Source organism: Macaca fascicularis, chromosome 2, assembly GCF_037993035.2.
Source record: "Macaca fascicularis isolate 582-1 chromosome 2, T2T-MFA8v1.1".
Classification (NCBI taxonomy): Eukaryota; Metazoa; Chordata; class Mammalia; order Primates; family Cercopithecidae; genus Macaca; species Macaca fascicularis.
This window is the reverse complement of record NC_088376.1, coordinates 113,442,715-113,468,953: the sequence shown is the minus strand read 5'-3', so window position 1 is coordinate 113,468,953 and position 26,239 is coordinate 113,442,715. Positions and strand designations below refer to the sequence as shown.

General features: G+C 55.6%; 1 protein-coding gene across 10 annotated transcripts in view; it reads left to right on the top strand.

The window, feature by feature from the left end:
• Positions 1–26,239, top strand: part of CACNA2D2 (calcium voltage-gated channel auxiliary subunit alpha2delta 2) — a 140,233-nt gene that overhangs the window by 70,118 nt on the left and 43,876 nt on the right. For 6 of the 10 annotated variants that reach the window (XM_065540626.1, XM_074032274.1, XM_065540623.1 and 3 more), the window contains exon 4: positions 11,951–12,091. The exons of the other annotated variants lie outside the window; for them this stretch is intronic. In XM_065540626.1, coding sequence (XP_065396698.1) covers positions 11,951–12,091 — 141 coding nt within the window. The remainder of the gene's footprint in view (positions 1–11,950; positions 12,092–26,239) is intronic. 10 annotated transcript variants of the gene reach the window in all.

The window sequence follows — 26,239 nt, the reverse complement described above, 5'->3', positions numbered from 1 at the left end:
ACTCAGGAGGCTGAGGCTTGAGCCCAGGAAATCGAGGCTGCAGTGGGCCATGATCGTGCTGCTGCATTCCAGCCTGGGCAATAGAGTAAAAACCTCATCTCTTTAAAAGCAAAAAAAAAAAAAAAAAAAAAAAGGAATGAAGTCTCCTGATGCTTGCTACAACATGGATGAACCCGAAAACATTAGGCTAAGTGAAAGAAGTCAGTTACAAAAGACCACATATTGTGTGATCCTATTTCTATGAAATGTCCAGAATAAGCAAATCCATAGAAATGGAAAGTAGATGCATGGGTGCCTGGGAAGGGAAGGGATAGGGAAGGCCTGCTAATGGGTACAGGGTTTCTTTTTCAGAGTGATGAAAATATTCCAAAATTAGATTGTGGCGATGGTTGCACAACTCTGAATATACTAAAAGCCACTGAATTGTATACTTTATTTGGGTGGATTTGCGGTGTATAAATTGTTTCTCAATAAAGCAGTTTTTTTTAAATGAGCAAGTCTACACAAGCTGTGCCCAGGCTCAGGCCAGGGTCCTGGCTGGGTTAAGTTGGGGTGGCCACCCCAGCCCACACCCTGCCATATCCAGTCCCCAAGAGAGAACCAGAATTTCCTTCTCCAGGAGTTTGAGCCCTGCTGTCCCCCATGGGATCCCCTGCCTGTCCTTATGTGACCTGGGGCCATGGAATAGGTGGAGGCTGCTTCTTGGGGCCAGATTCCCAGAGAAGGTGGACTCTGAGGACCTCCCACCCAGAGGACCCAGAGCAGGGCCCCACCCAACCTTCAGGATCTCCTGGTCATGAGTGTGGGAAGACAGCGGAGAGCAGGCAGAGCCACACCTTCTGCGGGGATAGCAGCCCATTACTCATGCCTCTCTCAGCCAGTGCATCGCTCCCCACCTTCTTGCCTTTCTGAACTGGGCGGGCCTGGATGCCCTTCTCCTGCCTTTCCCTTGTTCTCCGACTCTGTCTCTGCCCCACTTCTTTCCAGATCCTTCATTTGCACACTACTTCCCAGCTTTGCTGCCCCCTGTCCAGTTTACAAATGTGGGCACCCAGCCCCAAACTTGTGTTGGAACTGTCTGATAAATGTGGGAAGGGGCAGCCCTCAGGCCTTTCAGCCTGCCACTCACCCAGGCCATGGGACAGCAGGGATGTGAGTGGTGGCAGAGACAGATGCCTGACCCACCCTCCATGCATGGAGCCCAGGACCCAGCCTCCTGCCCAGCCCTTTGGGAATCACAGGGCTGGGGTCTCTTTCCAAGCCACTTTCCCCACCCCTAAAGGAACAATCAACTCTGATAGCTTAGGAGGAGCAGCTGAAGGCCTGAGGTCCTGGTCCCAACCCTCTCCCTGCATCCCCCCCTGCTGGACTCTGCCATGTGAGGCAGACAGGTATCTCTCCCTTCCACTGCACCTGTAGCCCAGCCATGGCCTGAGATAGCCAGCACTAAACAGAAATTCTTTTCTTTTCTTTTTCTTTTTCTTTTTTTTTTTGAGACAGACTCTCACTCTGTCACCCAGGCTGGAGTGTAGTGGCACAATCTTGGCTTACTGCAACCTCCGTCTCCTGGGTTCAAGCAATTCTCGTGGCTTAGCCTCCCAAGTAGCTGGGTTTACAGGTGCCCGCTGCCACGCCCAGCTAATTTTTATATTTTTAGTAGAGACAGGATTTCACTATGTTGGCAGGATGGTCTCAAACTCCTGACCTCAGGTAATCCACCCGCCTTGGCCTCCCAAAGTGCTGGGATTACAGGCATGAGCCACTGCATCCGGCCCAGAAATTATTTTTTATGAGAAATGATGGAGAAAGGCATGCACTGACCAGACAGACACACCGCGCGCTGAATCTATCTTGCCTCATTCTCACAGCAACCCGGAGAAGGAAGCCCTGGCTACCGCCGCTTCACAGAGGGGGACACTAGGACTCAGAGGTGCCATGCATCAGGCCAGGATATGGCAGAGCCAAGATTTGAACTCAGGTCTCCCTGACTCTGAGCCAGCGCCTTGACTCCCCACATTATTCCTGAGGCGTGCACTGAGCCCACAGCCCGTGGCCTCCCAGCACTTCTGGGCAGTGAACTCCTCCTGCTGCAGCACCCCCAGCTCCAGACACACAAGATGTGCCTGCCCATATCCCCAGAGGAAGGGGAGGACCTCCCTTCCCGCTGCTTGGTCCTAATTGTTGAAGATGAGCTTTGGTCTTAATTATGTTTTAAATGTGCTTTTAATCAAGTTGTGGTCCCTTTCTCCTTTTTCATATTGGTTTGTAGCCTGAGTGTATATGAAGGGAGGGCTATTGGGGGACTGGACCCCCCACCCCCCACTACATTGTTCCTCTCTCCGTGTACCCCATCCAGTAATCCAATTTAAATCCTTTGCTCTGGTCTGGAATTCTAATTGGGGGCTTGCAAAGAGGGAGCTGAGCAACACAGGACGGAAGTTCATTGTCTCATCTAATCAGGGACAATCAGATGTTTGTAACGAGTTTCTCCAAGCTGCAAAGGGTGGTTGCTGGGGCCAAGAGTCAGGAGAGAGCAGGCCAGATCAGAGGCCTTGCAACGCAAGCAACCAGCATCCCCAAGTCCGGGAAACAGGCTGGGCCCTCAGCTTCAGAAACATGGAGGGGTACCTGTCTTGGAATTTTGACTACCTAGGGAGATGGGGGCCTCTGAAATAGGGCCCACTCTCTCAGAGTCTTGAGTCCCAGCAGGAACAGGGAGGTACATAAGTTCTTATAGCAGACTTGGACCCAAATCAGGACTCTCCTGCCCTCCCAGCTGGGCCCTGGCCTATGGCCTGGCTCTCGGGAAGACCACCCCCTCATCATTACATTCCTCCTCCATCTATTCACCAACATCCGCCACTGGCTACTGTGTACCATGCCCTGTTCAGGTGCTGGGGGTGCAGTGATGAAGGACAGGCCCTGTTTCTGCCCTCATGGAACTCTCAGTCCAGTCCTGTCCCAGGCCTTAGTTTCTCCTCCTGTGAAATCAGGACATGAGTACCCTCCCTGCCCAGCACTTCTGGTTTCACAACTCCAGGAGTGTCACTTATAACCACAGTGTGGACAATCCCTTGAAGGTTGTGCCCCTGCAGCACCATCCTGTGCTGTGTGGCTCGGAGGAGAGGCCATGGGGGAAGGGAAGGCCCTGCCCAGGATTAGGTGAGGGGTGACCCAAGTGGGAGAGATTCCAGTCTCCTCTCAGGGACACAGCCAAGGGTATCGAGGCTCAACGGGCTTGGTTCCTAGAGAAAGGGAAGCCCAGGGCTAGGACAGCAAGACCAGAGCAGGTTCCGGAAGGACATCAATGTGGTGGCTGGAAACCTGCTTTCCTGGAGGCCCTTTTGCCTCCTTCCTCAAACCAGGGACGGTGGGAGGCCCTGCTAGGAATCTAGCACCTGGAGACCCCAGCCCCAGGCTTAAGCCCAGAACCCCTCCTAACATGCCCGTGCCTCCCATCCTCCCCCTCAGGTCCCTCCTGTTGTCCTAAGGGTCAAACCTTTGCCTTCGTGCAGCATTTCTGAACCCTGGTTGCACATTGGAATTGTCTGAGGAGCTTCTAAAATCGTGGCACCCAGCCCCTGCCTCAGATCAAGCGCATCAGATTCTTGGGGGGCCAGGGGGCTGGGGGGCAGGGCATCAGGATGTTTTAATGTGCCACAGGTGATTCTGTGTAGATTCAGAGTTCGGGACTTTTCCCAAAAAAATGGTCGAAATCTTTCCTTCCCAGGATTACTGGCCTCTGAGTGCCCACCAAGTGCCAGACCTGAAGTGAGCCTGCATGCTCTGTATTGTTCTGAATCCTCATACAGGTCGCTGGGTTGCTCTCTTCTCTCCATTTCACATGGAGGAAACTGAGCTTCAGGGAGCTTAAGCCACTTGCTCCAGGTCTCACAGCAAAACCAGGGTTTATTTATTTATTTATTTAGGAGACAGAGTCTTGTTCTGTCACCCAGGCTGGAGCGCAGTGGTGGGATCTCAGCTCACTGCAACCTCTGCCTCCGAAGTTCAAGCAAGTCTCATACCTCAGCCTCCCAAGTAGCTGGGATTACAGGTGCATGTCACCATGCCCAGCTATTTTTTTGTATTTTAGTAGAGCTGGGGTTTCATTATGTTGCCCAGGCTGGCCTCGAACTCCTGAGCTCAGGCAACCTGCGTGCCTTGGCCTCCCAAAGTGCTAGGATTATAGGTGTGAGCCTATAATCAGGCCAAAACCAGGGTTTAAATCCAGATAGTTGGGCTCCAGACCCCACAAATGGCTCCCCAGGCACTGCCCTCCTCTCTGCTACCATTAGTGGCCATGTGGTGTTTGCTGTCCACAGTGGGACAGGGTCGAGGGAACAGGAGATGGGGCACTGGTTTCCTCTGACAGGGGCTTGCTCTCTGATGACCTAGTGACCTTGGGCAAGTCCCTGCCCCCTCAGTTTCTTCCTTAGGCAGTGAAGACAAGACACTGAGCACCCCTCCCACACCCCCATGAGGCTCACATGGATGGGAAGGGGCGGCGTGCAGTTCTGGCCTTGGTTCTAGGGGCTCCAGCAGGCATTGTTCCCACCATCGGTGGCCTCTCTGGGGAATGAGCATCATTTAAAGAGTAAAATTAAAAACCCTTCTGCACACAGCCGCCCTGCTTTTGCTGCTAATGGCCACTTAACCCAATTAAAGTGATGCATTGTTGGCAGTGTGACTGGGTCTGTTCAGGAACTGGGCTCTGGGCTGGGCATTCAGAGGGGCAGGAGGTGCGAGCCAGGGAGGGAGCCAGGGACTGTGGGACAGCAGACTGCTCCCTTTGTCAGGAAGGAGACCATCCTGCCCAGCTCCCACCTCCTTTCTAAAGCCTTATCTAAAGCAGGGCGTCAGCCTCAGCACTGCTGACACCTCGAGCTGCATCCTGCTTTGTGATGGGTCTGCCCTTTGCACTGTGGGATGTTGAGCAGTACCCTTGCCCTCTACCCACTAGATGCCAGCAGTACACCACTCTTCCAGTTGTCACGGCCAAAAATAATTTTAAGTATCGCCAAATGTGGCCTGGGGGCAAAGTTGCCCCAGTTGAGAACCACTGGCCTAACAGGACAGAAATGCAGCCATGGGAGCCACAGCAGGGAGATACTGGGGGCCTCGGAGAGGTGCAGGCGGAAAGGCCAGCAGGAGAAAGATCCCTTCAGTCCAGAGAGGTCACAGGAAGGCTGCCTGGAGGAGGCAGCAAGATGTGGGGGAAAGTTTGGCACTGAGGCAGCTGGAGGGCAGTTCAGCCGGGTCCACTGGTGCATTCACTGATGAGGGTGAGACAAACAGGTTGGTCCCCGGAGGACCAGGCCATGGGTGTCGCCTACTGCCAAGGCCTGGCCTGGAACAGAACACGAGTTCTGCAAACTCGTGAACATTTGTAGAACAGATGCCAGGGCTGTGGCTCTGGGTTGTGGCTGGGGCTCAGCCCCTGGGATCTGACTCCACGCTAGGGAAGCTCTAAAAGGTGCAGTAATGGTGGATGGACAGGCAGGAAATCCTGTGGCATTGGCTGCCTCCGCCCACCCTTCTCGGGGCAATTAAAAGGTGTTTATGTGGGGCTGGCGATGGCTTCTGCCTCCCCTCCATTATGAACATTAAGAGATCTTGACCCTTCCACTCTCCTGCTCTTGAAAGGAGCCGCAGACACGTGGAGCCAATTAGGCGCACGCGTGGGCGCCAAGCGCCCAAGCAGCCTTTTCTCCCTGATTGCGGCGTTTACAGCTGATTATTCTCCCCTCACCCAAACAGTGCCGCTGCTTCCTGGCAAGGTGCCGCCCACAGGAGCCAGCTGGGGGTCCCCAGGGATGGGGGAAGCATTGGGGATTGGGCATCTGTTGGACACCCATTGTGTGGGCACCCTTGGGGCCCTCCGCCTACAGAGGGAGGCAGCCAGAGAGCTGGCCGGCAAGGAGATAAGGAAGGGACTTGGTGGTGAATGCTAGGAGAGACCAGGGAGCATGAGGTGGCAGAGTGATCACCAAGGAATGGGCATCAGAGAGGGCTCCTTGGACGAGGTGGCCTGGATGTATGCGGAAGGGACAGTAAACCCAAGGGTCCCTAGGGTCAGCATGAGCCTTGGGCAAAGACGCTACCCCCAACAGCTGGACATGAGTGTGGGGACAGCCTCCCCTGCCTGCATCTCTGTCTGGCGGTCTAGAATCCCAAGACCCCTTGAAGGCCTCCAGCTGGGAGCTGGTCTCCCTGGGAAGGTCAAGGGAGACAGTTCTGGTGGGACATGGCTGGGGCATGGCCAAAGGTCCTCAGGAGAAATAGTCATTCTCTTGTCTTCACCCACCCGCCTGAGCTAGTGGTGGTCAGATAAGGGCCTGGCCCAGCCTGCCAGGCCTTGGGAAAGATTGGCTTGTGGATTTGGGGCTGAGCTTCTCTGGCTCCTGAGACTGCTCCTGTGGAGCAGGCCCTTCTCCTGGGACCTCCTCCAAGATGCGGGGACCTCAGGAGGGGTCAGAAGCACTGTGATCATTCCTGACTAGCACCTGCTAGTCAAAGGAAGGGTCTAGGGGGGCTGGTGTGCATCACCCCAAGGCCCACAGAGCCTGACGGGTCAGCCCCAGACACCTGTACCCAGCCACCCAATTCTCCCTAGTGGCTGAAGGTCAGAGGAAGGGATTGACTGCAGGCATGTGTCAGGCCCAGAAGCTCAACACCCTGGGTGTCGTGACTGGTGTCACCCCACCACCTGTGGGGACACCTTGGCTGAGATGCCCCAGGCCCAGCTCTCACTGCAAGAGCCTCTCCCGCCCTATGGCCTTGCTTTTGATGCCAGGTGCCTCCCCTGGGAGTGCCATGCAGCCTCCCTGTCTTTCACTTGCTCACTCAGTCATTCAGCAAACCTCTGCTGCCCCCAGCCTGGCCCTAGGCCAGGTGTGATTCCAATGTCTACTTGCTGTGGGGCAGAATGCCCATTTTACAGATGAGAGAACAGAGTCTGAGACTAGATGTCAGCCGTGGTCACTGTCTGGGTGAGGCAAGGTCTCAGTACCCCTTGCTTACCCTGGCTCCTGAGCCTGTGTACCTGCCCCTCCCAGAGCTCCCAGGGATTGGGAGGAAGCAGAGTGGTTCTGGCTGGGGCAAAGGGAAAGGCCAGGGGCAGGAAGGGAAGGTGAGAATGCGGGGTGGAGGGCAGAGCATGAACAAGGGCCTAGAGGCAGGACCTCGACTGGGGGTTGCTGGGGAGCAGCTGGAGAGGATGGCCAGGAGATGGCTCCAAGTGCAGGCTGGGAGCTGTTGCCCTGAGTTTCCTTTTTAATACCCTTATACCTCACCTCCAGAGGAGAAGAATCCAGGACAGGGAGATGGGAGTCCATTGAATGGAGAAAATGAACCCCAAGGGAAGGAGATATATGTGTCTCCACTCCCCAGAGAAGGCCTGTGTAGAGGGAGGATCCCCTGATGGTGCCCTCTTCTCCGGGGGTCCCAGCTGGCGAAGGGAGCAGATGCAGGGAGGCGGAGGGAAAGGGCCTGCAGGTGCCACAGGGACAAATCAGCCTAATTTAGGATCAGAAAAGTAAGAATTTTAATTGAGTTTTAATAGTGTCTGGCTCTTTGTTCTGAAATCCTCATGTGCAAGGCTAGGGGAGGGTAGGTGCATGTGAGGAAGGGCAAGCCAGTGGCCCCAAGTCTGCTCTGGGGCCCAGACTTCAAGGAGACGGGCAACAGGCTGTGGGGTCCCAATGTGTGGAGCAGCTAACATGGGACAGGCAAGTCTAAGAAGACAGCCTGGAGGAGGTAGCATTTGAGCTGAGCCTTGGAAGGCAGGTAGAATTTCCAAAGGTAGAAGAAAGGAAGAAGGAAGGCATCTCAGTAGAGTTCCCAGCCTGGGTACTGGCCTAGCAGTGAGAGTGAGCAGAACTGAGTCTGAATCCACTGAGATGGGAGTACTGGGGGCTGGGAGGGGAACCTGGAAGGTTCGGCCTGTGCATCAGTTTCCACTGCAGGAGAGAGGGTGCGTGGGGATGACAGGCAGGGCACAGGGCTCTCCACCTGATTTCTGGGGGTGGTAGCTGCATATCCACATATGGAAGCTTGGCCTCATGGAACATGGCCCTGGGAGCGGCCAGTCACTTCTTTGGCCCCACTTTCTGTGCCCTAAAATACATAGTGAGCAATGCCTCTCTGTGGCAGTGGGTGTCTATGGGAGAAGGAAGCTGAGGCTCACAGAGGTGCTGCTGGGGAAGGCATAGTGCTGCAGACCCAGGGTAGGGGCCATAGGGTGGCAAGAAGGCCCTTGGGACCCTCCTAGACCCTCAGCTGTCTTCCCCAAGCTAATACCTGAGGTTTCACCGTCCCCAGGTGCTGTGGTGACCCGTGCAGGGGCACCTGAGGTTTTCCTGGAGGAGACTCCACCTTGACCCTGGTTCCTCCTGTCCTGGGATACTAGGTGCCTCAGATTCCCTTGCTTCAGCTTCTGTTTACTGAGCACTGGCCCTTGCTGTGTGCTGGCATGATAGTATATTACCAGGTACGGGGACAGCACGAATAGACCTGCTGGGCCCCTCCCTTGAGGAGTGTAGTCTGCTGAAGATGGCAGTGATGTGATGCATGCCACAAAGGGTGGAGCCATGGGGCAAGCCCATGGGGATACTCGACCAGGCCCAGGGGACCTGGGGGGAGGGAGGATTTAGCTAGGCAAGGGAGAATCAGGGAGCAAGAGGGCCCAAGGTCCTGAGGTGGAGAGCGCATGTATGTGTATTGGGGTGCGTGCATGCAGTGGCGGAGGGTCTTGCCCACTGGCAGGCTCCACAGAGCACATGTGCAGATGCAGTGTGAGGCTGGTCTCCCTGGGGTACACGGGGCTCCCTGGGGTCTAGCTGAGACCCCATCCAGAGACCACATCCCACACAGTCTAGACCTTGCACTGCCCCAAAAAAGAACCTGTGGCCAAGGTTCCTTCTTAGGCAGGTGCAGCATGGCACGGGGTGCCCATGACTGGAACCAGAGCATAGAAGGTGGCCAAGAATCAAAGCCCTCACACATCCTGTGCTGCAGCCCCCTCACACTTGAGCAGCACTGAGCCCTTGGCAAACCTCACACTCTGTGGGCCTCAGTTTCCCTACCAGTACAATTGGAACAAGTGTGGCTGTACAGATCTGTCATCAGAGTTTATGCCCAGGCTTTGGTGACACCAGTCCAGGGAGGGATGCTTCCGGTGGTAGCACATGGGACAGGCCCCACGGACAGACAAATCTGTCCTCCTTTAGCTCCGCCCCATGTGTAGAACAATCCTAGGCTACAGGGCCTCCTGCCAGCCTTCCCCTCTCTGAGGGCCTCATCAAGGGCCCTGTCCCCAGCTCTCACCTCTGAGGGCCAGAGTATCCAGCTGCTCGAAGATTCCTGCCTCTTGGCACAGGCCTGGGGGCCCTTGTTTGAGAGGCTGGTCACGGTTGTCGGGCCCTTTGTTGCAGCCTCCTGTGTTTGCCCACTCTGTGCCTCGACAAATGGGAGTTGCAGCATGTTTGCTGTGTCAACACCAGCTGGAGCCCAGTTATGAAGCTCAGCTAGGGCAAGACGCCCCATCCTTCAGCCTCCTGGGTGCCTAGGGTCCAGCCCCTCCCTGGGCAGGGTTGGTGGATAAGTGGGCAACTCTCCATTCTCAGTTCACATATTCATCCCACAGGACTGCCAAGTGCAGGCTGGGCAGGCATCTGAAACCAGCAGGGGCAGCCCTAGGCAATGGGGTGGGACTTAGAAAAGGTCAGCAGGGCACGCAGTCTCCACCTGGCACAGCAGTCATGAAGCCTTTGAAGATTCAGTGTGGGGCTTCCCAGCCTTCTATTCACGATCTCTCTGAGCAGCCCTGGTTCTCTCCTCCCCTGTGTCCCCAGTCATCAGGTCTGGCAGCCTCTGAGGAGAGGAGCCTTAGGTGGTCAAGCAGATGGACAGATGAACAGACAGATAGACTTGAGACAGGGTCAGGGCAGGGGATGGGAGAGGGCTTGAGGAGACCAGGAACCAGGCAAGCTGAGATCCATCCATGAGCTGCGTAGGCATGGGCCAGGGGTCAAGGAGCCATAGCCCTGGGGAGGGCAGAAATGAGCAGCTTTGGTTAGTGACTGGCACTGAGGGGCAGCTGTCAGAGACAGACGGGAGAACAGGGGACCAGAAAGGGGAAGCAGCTTACCCTGGATCTGAGGGGAACCCAGGTTCTTTCACTTTAGCCAAAGCTGCTCTACCACTTAGGGACCAGGTCTGTTGCCACGTAGCAGAGCTGGGCCAACTAAATCCTGTTTGCTTCTGAAATAAGATTCCCCCAGCCTCTTCACAAGTAGGGTTTCCAGAAATGAGTCTGTGAGGGTGACTCGGCTTCCAGGGCAGCGTGGACCAGGCAACTGGATGAAGAGGGAGACGTGCCAGGCGAGATCGCAGCTACAGCACTGACCCATCAGCCTTGTGGCCTTTGCCAGTGATTTCCTTTTTCTCCTCAGTTTCCCCATCTGTAGATGGGCAGTAAGAGTCCACCTGGTGGGACTGCCGGTGGGGTCTTCTGAGTGGAGGTATAGCCAGCGTGTAGATCGCCTGTGCCGTGTGGTTATCGCTATTGAAAGAAGAGGCCTCATATTTTTCTGAGCTTGCATCTTGGATCCTTTGCTCCAGGAGGGGGCTTGGCCGGGAAGATCCCTGTCACTTGACTCCGCTTTGACATTCTGTGGAAAAGTGTCCCAGTTACCTGGAAGCACAGGGAAGGGGCGCTGAGGCTGAGGCTAGAGGGAAGGAGGGAGTTTGCACCTCAGAACAGAGAAGAGCATTCTGACAAAGGGAACAGCCTGTGGCAATCTGGGGGAGTGGAGTGGAAGATCCGGCAGAATCCAGGGCGGCCGCCAGCTTCCACTGTAGGGGAAGCCAGGCTCCAAGTTCTGAACTGGGGTGGGCAGTTAGACTCCAATCCACAGGAAGTGGAGGCCATTGTAGTTGTCAGGGGAGGGGTCAGAGGCCTGCAGCCAGAGCTAGGGCTGCAGGGATGTTGGGGTTGACTCAGGATAAGGTGAGGCAGCCAGGGAGGGATAGTCCGAAACAACTCCTGGTTGCTGAAGAGAAGGGAGGGTGGAAGCAGTGCCTGTGGGCCAGGGGATCTCTGGCAGGAGCAGACTACAGGGTGAGAAGGCAGAACCCCCAGGAACCAACGTGGGTGGTCGGGAAGCAGGCAGTGCCTCCTGCCTGCCGCTTGTTTTCCCTCCTCAGATGTCTGCTGACCTGTCCCCAGGAGGCAGCCAGTGAGCTGGTGGGGTACAGCAGTGAGCAGTTCCCAGTCACCGGGGGTCAGAGGGCATTGGCCTTTCCCCTGGACTCACTCACATCCTGGGGTCCTGGTACAAGTGTAGCATCATGTTCCTGGCTGGAGTTCTGAGGGGCTTGAAGCTTTTCTCAGTTTGTACCTTGGACCCTTAGCTCCAGGTGCTGGGGGCCTCAGGGCCCTGCTGAGGGATAGTTTTTAGACTGCTGGGCTTCCCACTCCCAGATCATCTTCCTGTGTCCCTGTAGTGCCAAGGGCTGAAGAGTTGGGGAGCAGGGCACCATGGAGTGGCAGGAGTGCCCTGGGCTGATGCGTCCCCATCACGAGTCAGGTGGGAGGGTTGGGAAGACCCTGTCCCCAGGCCCAGCAGATTAGTAGTGAGCATTTGAAGAGAGAAAATAGACCAATCTGTGCTTCATCTATGGACAGCAATGACACTCCAGCCTTGTGACTGTGGCCTGAGTGAGGGAGGCAACTGCCTCCACTCCCCATGGCCCAGGCAGAAGCACCAGGCCCCACAACCTCCTCAGGGTGATCCTGACCTTTCCCCACCACCCATGTGCATACCCGGGCTCCCTTTTATCAAATATCCTTCTGCTAATCTCATCTCTCTATGTGACTGCCCTGTAATTAGCTCACTTTGCAAAATATGATGTCTGTCATAGTTCCCCCTCCATGTTTTTCTTTTCCCAGGAAAGGGTAAAGAGGGAATGGGATGAAGAAAGATTTCTGGACGTGGGGCCACCTCACAGGTCAGCTCTGGCCTGTCCCCTGCACACATGCCCCCTCAACACATGTCCCAGCTCAGCTTCAGAGCCTGGAGAGCCAATGAAGGTTAGTGGGCAGGGCCCGAGGGTGTCAGAGACCTCCCAGAATCCAGGGGAAGGGATGGCATAGGCCTGACTGAGCCCTGCCCCAGGAGTGCCCATGTACCCTATTTACACCCAGGGACTGCCCGGACCCAGGCTGGGCTAAGACTAATGAGATACTAAGTGGCCTTTCCTACTCACAGCCTGGCACATGAGGGCATGTGTGTGACAGGCAGGCTGGGGGCAAGGAGGAAGGGGCGAGGGGGCCAGGATGCCAGCATTGCCTCTACACAGCACATAATAGCCACGCATGGATGGGCTGCGCCAGTTACCAGGCATGCAGCAAACACAGCCAACAGGAACCCCAGTGATCGTCGCCATCACCTATCCGTCCACCCACCTGTCAAACAACTTCCCATAGCTGGTGGGCTGCCCAGAGCCCCCACACCCTCCCACTCTCCCATCCTGACCAAGGTGTTGTTGTCTCTCAGGAAGGGGCTGCCAGGGGCTGTGGACTATACACAGGGTGTGTGTACAGCCCTGCATTGGGTCACATGTGGCCCAAGCCTTGGCCCTGACCAAGCATCACAACTCCAGCCAGGCCACGAGGCCTCATCCTCCTTCCTGGCAGCAGGAACATTCACCTTCCTACCCCCAGAGGTGGAGCCAGGCAGAGGGAGCAGCACAGCAGTTTAAGCTGTTTTCGAGTCAGTATTTGGTGCTGCCCTAGCCACAGCACCACTGCTGAGCCCCCACCACTCCCCAGATGGAAAACCAGAGGCTGCTGAAGCCGTGTCTGCACAGAGGGCCCCGTGCGGCTCAGAGCCTGGCACAGTGATGGACCCCAGCCGGGCAGGGGCAGCTGGGAGGACCATGCTTGGAGCCCTCAGCTGGCATGGCCTACTTTTCTGCTCTGCCCCTCGCTGCCCCATCAGCTCCCCGCCTTCTCTTGCTGCGACTCTCTCGGGATGTCGGGACGTGAATTCTCTTAAACTTTTAATTAAAAATCCTCTCCTTTCTCCCCACAAGGTTCACTTCCCTGTGATTTTCCTGTTAGAAGGAGAGGTGGAGGGAAGAGAGACAGCAGGCAAGGAGCAGAGGCTAGGCCTTCTGGGTCTCCACGAGGGACCTGGGGAAGCAGGGCCTGGCCCCAGGGAACTGCTGGCCACCCTCTCCCCTGGGCACCCTCTGTGGCTTCCCATCATGCTAGGGGAGGCATTTCTTTTCTTTTTTCCCTAAAGCCTATAGCACCCAGTTTTCCCATGTGGTCTCCCATTCCAGTACTAACCAGGCCTGACCCTGCTTAGCTGTTGAGATCAGAAGAGATAGTGCACGTTCAGAGTGGTACAGCCGTAGATGTCCAGAGAGGCATCTGAGGGCTCCAACCCTAGGTGTCGCTGTCAGATGTGGGAAACGGCACCAGCTCCTGAGTGCCCTATATGTGTTCCTGCCACATCCTGCATACTCACTCAAGGCTACGGCATGTGTCCATTAAACAGGCCGGGATTTCCCCAGGTAGAAGGGGCCCCCACTTTCCCATAAGGGTGCTGTTAACTCTGGTAGCTTCAGATTCACTCCTGAGCCCACTGATCACAGGATGGGGACGTGCCCACAGGGTTACTCATCAAGTGAGAAGCAGCCCAGGTTGGTGTCGTGGGCCTCAAGGTCACCAACTGGGTCACCAGTGTTTCCCTTGTAGAATTCCCAACTCAGAGCTCCAGCCATGGTGTCAGGTCCTGGCTTACATGGTCAGGACCCCAGGTATGCTAGAGACCCAGGTCCTTGACCTCAGGGAGCCAGAACAACATCTCTAATTATGGGGCTGGAGAAGGGCTGGCCCATCCCCCTTTCCCAGGCAGTGATCCGTTAGCCTATCCCTCACTCTGGAGGGAGATGCCACTGTGTCCTCAGGTCGCTGTTTTAGAGAGGGAGCCCACTAAATGGAAGTTCTTCCTTGTGTCAGACCATGATGCCTCTTGCAGAAGGCTAAGCCTTTTTCCATGGCTCCACCTCTAGAGAACTTCAGCTGAGACTCCCCCTCCCATAATCCCTCCCTGGCCCAGGAAATAGGGATTGAGTCACCAGCTCCCCATGTTCCTCTCACCTCCCCCACTCCTCTGCAGGCTGAGCACCTCCATCTTAGGGCTTCCAGATACAGCCCAGAGCACACAGACTCATCCAGGATCATCCCCTCACTCCCACACTGAGGTGCCGCTCCCCATGGTTGCACATCTCCCTCCCCCAGAGGCCAGGCTCCCCTCCAAACCCCCCCAAAGGCTCGGGGACTCAAAACCCCAGCCATGCCCCAGCTGTGAGAGAGAAACAGGGGAACCCCCTCAAGGCCCAGGCCTCTGAGGGGCCCCACCCCTCCATTCCTCCATCCCTCCACCTCATTCTCCCTCTCCACCCTGCAGCAGCCGGTGGACACAGCTGGGCATCATGGGGAACACCAGGATGCCAAGAGAAGAGGTGACCATGGCCCTGTGGAGCTAGAACAAGGATCCCTGCACACTGGCCCCCCAAGTTGCCCTACATTCCCCTCCTGAGGCTCCCTGCACATGCCCTGCTTCATAGACCCTGAGGACACCCTGACCAGCCCTGGGAGTGCTCAGGGAGACATCCCCAAGGAGTGGGGTGGGGCTATGGCAAGATTTGTGAATGGGTGAAATTAGAATTAGCCAGGAAGAGGGAAGGACAGGCCACATAGGGGCATAGCACAAGCAAACGCAGGAAGGGGCTTGCACAGGGGCCTGGTTGGAGGTCGGGGCAGTGGAGGGCCAAGAAGGTAGAAAGAGCAGTGGGAACCTTGAACATCACACAGGGATTTCAACGCTGGCATTGGACACTCTGGCAGCCCCTTGAGTAAGGCAGGGATGTTACTTGTTCATTTTACAGACACACGTTGAGCACTTACTGTGTGTCCTTCCCTGGTCCAGCCCCAGGCAGTGCCCTCTTCTGTGGCTCTGCAGATGGCAAGGTGGGGGTGATCACAATGAAGGAGCCTGTGATCCCTCACAGGGCAGGGTGCTGTCTCTTTGGGCCAATAGGAGCACAAGTACAGTCCTGCCTCTCACAGCACTGCCACCACCTCTAGCTGGCTTCTTTGTGGGCCCATTAATTTCCAAACCTGATACAGGCAGGGATGAGTGGCTCTTCCTCCCAACAGGTAGCACATGTTGGTGCTCCCTGAACCCCATCTGCCAGGCTCCACCCATCCATTCATTCCCCATGTACACACTAAGTGTCTACTGTGTGCCAGGTCCTGCACTAGTTGCTGGGGACTACACAGCGACAGGTCGGCCTGGTTCTGCCCTCAGGGACCTTGTGGTCCAGGCAGGAAGCAGAGTAGATGAGTAATGTGAGAATACATAATGAGCATGTCACGGGTGCCAGAGGATAAGCAGCGGGGGGGCAAGGAGAGGGTGCTGGCGCCCTCCCCACATCCACAGGTGCAAACCTGGAGCCCGCACAGGCATGAAGACAGTGAGGAGGAGGAGGAGGCGTGCCTTCCTCCTGGCTCTGGGTCTGAGCCCCACCTACCCACCGGTGACCCAGCTTCCTGATGATCTGTGGGGTCCTCCCCACTGCCCAGCGCTGCGAGGGAGCAGGTAGGGAAAGGTGCAGTGTGGGCACTGCAGACGGTGCTGGACCATCCTGGGTTACCAGCCCCAGGCCACCCTGAGCAGCTGCTGATGTCAGCAAAAGAGAACCCCCAAGTACCCCACAAGCAAGGGTTGCAGGGCCTGCCTAGGCCAGAAACAAGCAGGGTGCCTCTCAGCTCATGGGGGTTGTCATGTGGTTGGGATGTGCCCCCTGTGGATGTCAGGCATGATGTCAGGCATGATGCTGGGATGTGCCTGTATGTATGGCTAAGGCATGAGCCAGGGCCACCGTGGAAGAGCCTGCATGCATGGCGGGGGTGTGTGAGTGAGACATGTGTCTACACCAGAAGTCTGAGGAGATGGGGCGGGAGGAGAAGGGAGAGCTCTACCACCTCAAAGTTCCTGCTGCACCAACAGTTCCATCTCACTTATAGGCTCTCATGTGGGCATGCTTCAGGCACCCACACGTGCATGTATAAAACCCATGGGCCCACGTTTCTCCCCGTTCTTCCCCTGTCTGCGACCACAGGAGCACATGTAGAGCCCATGTCCCCATGTGGAACCTGCAAATGGACATGTACACACACATGAATGGGATACATGTGCACATGTGCATCTCAGCTCATCATGCCCACATGTATTTGTGTGCACCCGATGGACATAGGCACACACTGTCACTCCCGGTGTGCAGCCCTATCACAGCTGTCTCATCCCTTTCTCCACTTGCCTCACCTCTGCACCTAGAGGTGGGCAGGTCCAAGATGAAGATCTCTATTTTACAGACTGGAAAACTGAGGCTCAGAAAGGAAAAGAGACTTGCCCAAGACCACACAGCGGCTCCATGGCTCCAGCCAGGACCCAGGTCTTCTGGCTTCCTAGCTAGATCGAACATGGCCCCACTGCATGTGCTGTGATCTCCACATTCCTCTGCAGAGCCTGTGGGGCCCAAGACAGAGCAGGGGTTTTCAGAGCCCCCCACCATCCCTGTCTGCCCTCCCCTCAGCGGGGGCACCTTGGAGCCCAGAGTGGGGAGTGCCAAATCAGGGGTCACCCCACAGTGGAACTCTAAGCTCACAACCGTAACAGTTTGGGAAGGAGAAACATTTCTCTGGGCCTTGTGCACCACCTAAAGGTGGCCTATAGGAGGAATAAAGGTCTCAGCCAGGCCTCTGCTGCCAGCCCCATCACTCCTAGCTTTTAGCTCTCTCTCACCCTCCTCCTTTCTTCCTGGGAATCTCTCCCCTCATGCTGCATCCTTCCAGCCCTGTCTTCTGTCTTGCCCCTCCAAAATTCTCTCTACCCTCGAGGGATGTTTCTGTGTTTGTTTCAGCAGCTCCTGACATTCACAACTGGGAAGCTCTCAGAGATGGGCCATGCTTTAAGCCCCAAATGGGCCCAGCCCTGGCCAAAGGAGGGACAAGGAAGAATCAGTCTCCAACATGACCTCAAGAAAATCTGGTGCAGAGTGGCCACCCCTGTAAATCAACTGATGCCTGCACCACTGTAACCACAACTGTGACAAGGGTGCAGGGCAGAAGCTAAGCAGGAAGAGGCCCAGAGCAGAGGGCAACTGAGCAGGGCAGCAAGAAGTTGAAAACCATTAATTGTCCGTCCAGAGGAGGGGGATGCCCACAACATTCTGGGCAAAGGAAATGGTGTGTGCAAAAGCACGGAGGTGTGACAGTATAGCATAGTAGACATTCATCAAGCCTTTCTCATGCATTGGAGTGTCTGCAGCCAGGGTCCTCCCATTCATTCATTCATTCATTCATTCACTTGTTTATTCACCAAATAGTGTCCAAGTGTTGGACACCCTCTGGAATGCAGAAAAAACAAACAGCATTGTTCCTGCCTCAGAGAGTGCACAGCCTGTTGGGAAATTGCAGGACAGAGCAGTGAGTTCCTTGGTGAGGGGCACACAGGCACTGTGGGAGCCTGGAAGAGAGGACCTGATGGGGACACACAGACACATCAGGAGCCCATGGTAACCCCAAGGAGGGGTCTGGGCGGGACCAGGGTTTATCAGCAACTTTTTTTTCATTTGTCAGTATTTGATATCTGGTCTTCAGCGGCTCTCATAGGTGAGAGGACCCTTGGCAGTCCAAGTCTGTGTCCTTCATTGCACAGATGGTGAATCTGCAGCCCTAGGCCTGGAACTGAAGTCTCCAGGACTTCTGTTTCCAGAGTATAATTGTATTGACAAAGCTCATCCATAGCCAAACCCAACCCTGGACCCACATGGGGCTCAGTTCTCTCTGCACAGCACCTTCTAAAGCCCAAAAGTGGAATTGCAGACCCAGGACACTGCTTCTCGGGCAGAGCCAGCCCTAACTGGGCTCCCTCACAGCAGAGCCTGTGCCCTCAGTCTAGCAGGAGCCACTGGGGACCTTGGCGTTTCACTGACCCTCAGTGTCCCACCACAGAATGGCAACAGGATTCCTAGCCTGCCTATCACACTGGGTGGCTGTGGAGATGGGGAGTGTTGGCCCCCATGACCTGTGTTCTCCGGGAGGCCTTTCTGCTGAGGCCTTTCTGCTGAGGAGGGACGGGCCCACGGCTGGCTTTCCCCCCTCCTCAGTGTTTCTGAAGCCATCCGTCACTTACAAATTCTCTTCATCTCTAAATAAAATGATTTGTTAATTTGAGTGAGTGATCACTGTGCGCCTGAGCCTCCTTGCAGGCCTAGGAACAGCTTGTGGGCTCCCGGAGCCCTGCGCCGCCGGCCTGGCACAGACTTGGAGGGGTTGTTTTCTATTTAAATGTGAATTGAATGAGGAGAAAAATGTTTCTCTTGGCAATTTCATAGGAGCTCGCTCTTCTGACAGATGTTGGAGTTTATTATCCCATCGGGCCAGCGTTTTGTAGAGCAGAATTGCTAATTATTTCAGAGGCCTGGCCACAGCCAAAGAAGGAAGGGCGGTAGTGGGTGCAGCTTTGGGCAGCATCTGTCAACAGGGCTAGGCAGGCACTGGGATGAGAGACCCAGCCTGCCACCCTTCCACTGGCCTCCCAGGATCTGTGATTGTTTTGGAAGGGGGGCTGCCCTGTCGCTTGGTTTCTGTTTCATGGTTTACCCTGGAGGAGGCAGCAGGGTCTGCTCTTGCCAGCCCTGCTTTGACTTCATGGTGAGGACTCTGGAAGGTACTTGTGGGGTCTCAAATTGCTTGTGCGTTTAGAGAGTCCACGGGTTGTGGATGAGAAGACTACAGAGACCCCAGTGGTTTCCTCCCAGTGTGAAGCCGGAGCTGTTCACTGTAAGGACCATACCTGGGCTTGGCCACACTTGCACAGTGCGGGCATGTGGCTTGGTGGCTCTCTAACCTTGGGCTCTGTGCGGGCCTGTGGGGGTTGAGCATGACTGTGTGCTGTTTTTGCGGGTCTGGAGCTGCCTGACATGACTGCATGCATCTGTGAATGAGATGTCCGTAGCTGTGCTGCATGGGCCTCAGAGGTGTGGTTCTATCTAACTCATTTCTGTCCCGGCACTGCAAGGTAGAGGAGGCCTTGGAAGACAGATGGCCAGAGGGCACTAGATGTCAGAAGGGATGGGCCAAAACTGGCTTAGCTACTTCAGGGATGTCCCAGGTTTCCAGGGGGCTCCATGGCAAATTGACTAGGGGGTGAATTTCATGGGGGAAATGGGGCCCTGGCAGCTGAAACACTGGCTTCTGCTTCATTCAGCTGAGGAGACTTTTTTTTTTTTTGAGACGGAGTCTCAATCTGTCACCCAGGTTAGAATTCAGTGGCACGGTCTCGGCTCACTGCAACCTCTGTCTCCCAAAGTCAAGTGACTCTCCTGCCTCATCCTCCCAAGTAACTGGGATTACAGGCGTGCGTCACTATGCCTGGCTAATTTATGTAATTTTAGTAGAGATGGGGTTTCGCCATGTTGGTCAGGCTGGTCTCAAACTCCTGGCCTCAAGCGATCCACCCACCTCAGCCTCCCAAAGTGCTGGGATTACAGGGGTGAGCCACCATGCTCAGCCAGCCCAGGGACCTCAACCTCACTTGGGGCAACTTACAACAGGGAAGCATCCCCACCCTCCCAGCAGAGGCCTCAAGAGTCCTGCAGTGCTTGGTCCAGGGGCCTCCTGACTCCACACAGCCATGGCCCAATTCCAGTTAATGGTCTCTGACCCAGGGCTGAAGGTCAGGGGTTGGAGACAGTTGGTAGAGGAGGCGACAGTTCCTCCTGCAGTATTCTCTGAAAACCACCCCCACTGAGGAACACCCTCACTTCTGCCCTATTCTTACCCCCATCTCTCCTTCCTGAGCTCTGAGACAAGGGACCAGGTACCCCGACTGCCCCCAGTCCTGGCCAGCTCAGGATTCAGGCCTGTCCCCTCCCCCTCCTCATACTCCACCCCCCTGCACCCCAACCAGCTCTGCTTCCTAGGTTTAACACAGAGGTGGCAGCAGCAGCAGCAGCTGGGTGGGATTTTATAACCCTAATTAACCCTGATTCCCTGGGGCCCTAGCTCTAGACTCCCTTGCAGCCTGAGACCAGCAGAGCACAAGGCAGGAAGGGTCCACCCTTGTGCCAGGTGAGGGAAGATGGAGACTCGGCCTCTCCCTGTCCCAAGTCCTAGGCCCTGGCAGTCACCCTAATAGATGGCACTGGGAGACCAGGGAGGGGGTGCCCAGGCTGAGATGGTGCCAGGCATCTCTGACCATGTGTCCCTGACAACCAGGCCCTCTCTCCTCCGGATAGAATTCCACGGTGACATCCTTCCATTAAATAGGGCATGTTCAGAAGAGAAAATTGCTACTATTTTCCCCTTTTACTTCACTGTCATCAAAAATTGATCCCATATTGCATCCTTATTTCAAAGAACGAGCTAGAAAAATAAAATAGAAATTCCCACTCCTCAGAGCAGCAGCTGTATCAAGCCTCCCTCACCCTATCCTTCCCCTCCCCACCCCCCCCCCAAAAAAAGAAAAGAAAAACGTGACCAATGAGGAAAGGCACCTGCTGGCCATCTAGAGCTGTTTGAGTGCCCATGGCTTTGAGATGCACGTGACCTGGGAGCAAGGAGGGGCTGGGCACATGACTGTGCAGGCAGAAGGGGATTTCGATCTGGTGAAATGTGGTAGAAAATGGGGTAATTGGGGGAGGTTAATTTGGATCTAAATGGAGCGATTCGTTATCTCAATAAGAAATGTCTCGTTTTCCAGGGAGACGGCTGCGCCTGCCAGATGCTGGCATGCCCACCGTTGGGGTAGTGGCTCTGAGCAGGGCCCACAGCCAGCCTAGCCTCACAGGGCAACCCACCCTGCCCAGATGTGGACTTTGGGGGCAGAGATAGCTTAATTTGGCTGATTCCCCAACTCATTTGGCAAAGTATTCAATAGCCCTTCTCAAAAGCACATCCAGTAAAAATGCAAAATGTGAATAACAATGATGGGGCAGAGGCCGAGGTGAGCAGCCTGCAGACTAGGCACTTGGTCTAGCTGAGCCCATAGGCTCACCCCAAGCCTCCCAAAAGTCAAGGGAGATCTACCCAGTGTTTTGTGTTCTAACCAGAGGAGAAGCCCAGCGTGGCTTGCCACGGGAAGATGTTTGGGGGGATTTCCAGGATGGTGCCCCTCAGCCCATACATCTTTGCTAGGAGCAGGGTCGGGGAGCTGGCACCTGGACTGTAGTGTGACCCTGGGCATGTCACTTCTCCCCAAACCTCAGAGCCCCATTCGTTCTTTCCCAGGGGCCACAGGCAGAGGCTGCTGGCAGTGCTGGGAGTCCTGGTCACACAGGTGTGACCATCTCAGGCTGCAGCGTGGAAGGCCTGGGCTCAGCAGCTGAACAGACTTAGGTGTGGGCTCCAGGTTCTCCTTCTGCCAGGTTTGTAGACCTGGAGCACTCACTATATTGTTTTGAGCCTCCTCCTTCTGAAAAATGCATTAAGTAGCACCAGCCTTGTGCCGCTATGATTGTGACAGTCACATGTGGACAACAGGTACCCATAAGTGATAACTGGAATCACAAAAGCATCTGGTGGACGGTCGATTGGGAGCTGGCGCACAAGATTTCCTTGGTCTAACCTGGTATTGGCTGCACTGTGTCTGGAATGGAGGTGGGGGAGAGTGAGCATGGAGACAAGCGGAAGCCCCTCCCCTCCACCCTGGTGGGGCCAGATCTGAGTCACCCTATGTCTCTGGTACCGAACATAGACCACGGACATGCTAGCAGAAAGAAGAAAGGCCCTGGGGACTGAGGCCCTTTCCTTTTATTCTACACTGTGGTGTTGGTTGAGATAACACAAAACAAAATGATCACAGGCTGGTGTGAGGGCTGGGAGGGAAGTGAAGCAGTGAACAAATTAAGGGCACATTTGAGGAGGGGTCCCCTAGGTGGGGGCCAGACAGGTCATAGCCAAGAAGATCCATTTGGCCAGGCATGAGTGGGCAGGTGGTGGAGCCTATAGGTCCTGGAGCCACAGCCCTGTGAGCCACCCCACACACAGCCCCAGCAGGAACAGCCCTGCCCTGCCTGTGCCTCAGGAGGGGGTTCTGGATGTTAAAGTTGTTGGTGGAAGAAAAGCGAGGACCCAGCCACCATATGCACCTGTGCCTGACCACATGTTGGCAGCATGGATGTGCTTTCCCATGTCTGCACATGTGCACATGTGTTTGCATATGCACACACACATACATCCTCCTCCTCTAACTCCAGGCCCTCCACCCACAGGATTGCAAAGCTATTGACCTCAAAGTCAGATGGAAGAAACCTCCTCACTCACCCCCACTAAAGCCACAGATCTCTGACATCACCTTATTTGGAACAACTCCCTCAGTGGACACCCAAGAGGCCTAGTCACAGGGGTCTCACTTATCCCCTTTCCCTTGGAGGAGTCCTGCAGCAGAGTGGCCTTGGGGGCAGGGGACCAAAATAGGACTCCAGAGTGCTGGAAAGAGCTTAACCCAGGGGTGGGCTGGCAGACCTGGGCCAGGCAGAGCGGTGGGCTGGGAATCAGGTTGCCCAGAGGCCTTGCATACCTTGTGTGGGCTGAGGCTGGGCTGACTCTGGGGCACAAAGACAACACCCCCTCCCAACCCCAGGGAATACCCAGGTCTGTGGGTTCGGGGAAGGGACACCAACCCCAAGGTGGTGAGCATGCTCCATGCTTAGCCTCACTGCCTCCTGCTCAAACTAGGGTATCCCTCTCCTACAGAGCTTCGGTTTCTTCACCTGTGAGAATGAGTGAGGATGGCTCACGGCAGAACTTCTATCAGCCTTTCCATGCAAGAGTGGCCCCTGGGGTCTGCCCAGCCTTCTAGGGGGATGGTCCTGTCCCAGAGTTTCTGCCCTTCCCAGCCCATTTTCCAGACAACAGTCTTCGATCTAGGCAGGGCCAAGCACAGTCACCCCCAAAGGGTCACTGGGCTCAACACTGACCCACTGCAGTGTCCCCAGCACTGATGCCATGTGGGCTTGACCTGAGCCTGGCAGCAGGCTAACCATAAGTAGAAGAGGGTTCTTGGGGGCCAGAGCTCCCTGGGTGGCCTTGGAGGGTGTACACAACTCCCTACCTTCTTCAAGGACCCCTCCTGCCTCCTCTGGCCTCAGTCTGGGCCCTAGGGAAAGTAGCAAGAACTCCAGGGTCACATGGGAATATAAGTGCTCTGAGATCGTGGAGGGAATCTGAGGCAGAGCTCAGATCCGCTCAGGTCTCCTCGTGCCTGCTGGGTCCCTCCCCAGCCACACAGTGTCTCCCACTCCACGGTATCTGATCCACAGCCAGCCAGAGGCCCACTTCCTCCTCAGAGAGAGCTCAGGGTGTCTCCTGGGCTAATCAGCAAGTAGGGGAGGGGGACTTGATGACATAGCCCAGGTTTAACCTTCCACCCTGCCCTCAGAGAGCTGTGGCCACAGACAAGCTGAGGAACCACCTCTGAACTCAGTTTCCTCATCTGCAAAATGGTGTAGAAATGGGACCTGCTCTGCAGGGGCTGCTGTAGGGATTAATGAGCGATGCTGGCCACAGCAAGTGCTCAGTGGCATCGCCCGTGATGACAGCTCCATGTGCAGCACAGGCGGTGCTGGTGCTGGGTCCTATAGGAGCTCTGCAGGTGCAGGAATTCCTTGCCAACCCTTGTATTTCAGGAGTACTTTTTGTTCAAAGCCCTACTTGATCAACCAGCCATGGGGCTCCTCTCCCTGGAAAACCACTGCACCTTCCCTCCAGCTTGCTCTGCTTCCTTCTCCAGGCTGCCCCCTCCTTCAGGTAGCCCCCAGGGTCCACACCCCACTTCCTGGGTGTTGTCTGACTACCTCCAGCCCTTCCTCATGAGCCCAAGTGCTGTTGGCCTCCATGTGGCCAGCACTTCAGCGTTCCTCTGTTTTATCATTAATGTGGCCAGTCTGCCTGGGTGGGTGGTGTCATTTTTCCATTTTGCAGGGAGAAAAACTGAGGCCAGGAAAGCTAAAATCACTCAGTCAGGGTAGATCTGAATCCAGTGTGGATTCATCACTAGAAGGGTCTGTCCCTCAGAAAGTCCAGCCCAAAGGGCTGAGGAGGTTGGGGGCTAAGCCAACTGGGATTCAGGGGTCTGTTTCCTGGGAGATGGCGTGGTAGATAACAGACCCTTGTCCCAGGGGAGAGAGACTGCAGCCTGAATGAAGGGAGAGGCAGCAATGATGCCCCAAATATTGCAGGCACGTGTATATGACCGCTGCCCCGCCCTCTCCAGCTGGTGCCATGGCTCTGTGGCCGTTGCTAGGCATCTGTGAGGCCCAGGTGGGCCCTACCTGTCGTGGAGCGGCTGTGCAGTGTGCGGTGGGCCCGGGCCCAGGCAGGAGCAAGGCACCTCCGCTGGCCCGCCCTCCTCTCACTTGGCAGCAGCAAGCAGAAGCCATTAGCGCCTGGCAGTCCGTGTCCCACGGCTCTGACAAACGCCTTAAATGTTGTCACCACGGCTCCAGCTGTCCCACCGGCCGCCTTTACTCCTCATAATAACCAAGTGTCGAGGCTGATTGCAGCAGCAGGATGCAGCTAGTATTCAGAGTAGCTCTTACCCTGGGCGTTTCCACCTGGCAGCCAGGCTGTGCCTACCCCGCCCACCACCCCCAGCCCTTTGTCTGCCTGTCACCTCTGCCTGGGCCCTCAGCATCGCCCCCGGGCCAGCCAGTGCCTGGCTTTGTGTCCCAAAGCTGGTGGGCAGCGACAGGGTGGGGCCTCAAGCATCCACATCCAGCAGAGTGACAGCCTAGCTGGAAGAGTCTGGCTCCTGCTCCCACTCTTCTGGATGACCTGTGCAGGGAGCCCTGGTTTTGTCTTGGTCTAGCCTCATATCTTGCCTTGCTGCCCAGGGACACAGGGAGTGGTCAGAGCCCATCCCCGGCATGCACGAAGCTGCATTCAGTTTGAGCTCTGCCATTTGACCACTGTGCAGTCTTGGGTGGGTCAGTCACCCTCTCTGAGCCTTGGTGACCTCATTGGGGGAATGGGAATAATGATTGGGCTTGTTGGGGCTTTGTGGGAACATGTGTGTGAAGCAAGGTACAGATAATGAAATGAAGAGGCCTGGCCACGTAAACACAAACACCTACTGCACCAATCCCTGAGTCCAGGGAGGCCCAGGAGAATCGAAGGCCCACATCAGCTCCCCTGGCCTTCACTACCCTCCTTCCCACCCCCACATCTTAGCCCCCTGGGCGTTACTTCCCCTATCCCCTTCGTCTGACCTTGCCCTTCAAGTTTTGTCTAGTGCTCCCTTTCCCAAAGCCCACCTGGCTTAGCCTAACCATAATTCTCTCCCATAGGGTTTGTGTGCCCTTTGAAACAGCCCTGGATGCTCACTGTTCTCCTCTCATGTCTGCCTTCATCCCCACAGTCTTATGAGGCTGGGACTAGTAGAAGCCCCATGTTAGAGAGGAGGTTATCAGGATTCAGAGAATGGCATCAATTCTGTGCATTACACATGCAGCTCCTGGCTCTGCCCCACGGGGTACTGTGGCTGCTGATCACTGTCTGCCCAGCCCCAGGTCCTGCTAGAACCAGGAGAGTAAGCTAAGCCCCAGTCTCTTCAGGGGCCCTGGTAAAGTGGACAAGAACCCATTTCACCTCCGGGCGTTGAGGGCTTTCCTCCTGAGGTACCTAGATTCAAGCACCAATATCCAGGTTGATTATGAGCTCTCTGGTCACTGAGTCATTTGTTTACAAGTTCCCCGACCCTCTGATGATGCTGGAGGGCGACGGGCAGACAAAGGTGAAGAATGAGTTGTCTCTGTCTCTTCATCAGACTCTTCTCAGGGATGCAGAGGTGATGATGCAGGTAGCAGTGAGGACAGTAATGGTAGTGGTGATGACGAGGAGATGCGAGCGCTAGCAGAGGTGACCACAGTGGGGTGATGGTGGTAGTGGTGACAGTGGTGGTAAAGGTAGTGATGGAGGTGATATTGGTAGTGGAGTTGATGGTGGTAGATGATGATGGTGATGATGGAAGTGAAGACTGTGATGATGGGGATGAAGGTAGTGATGGGGAGCTGATGGTGATGGGAGTAACATTGACGATGATGGAATAATATTGGCAGTGAACATGGGGACATTGGTGCTGGTTAAGCAGTGGGAACA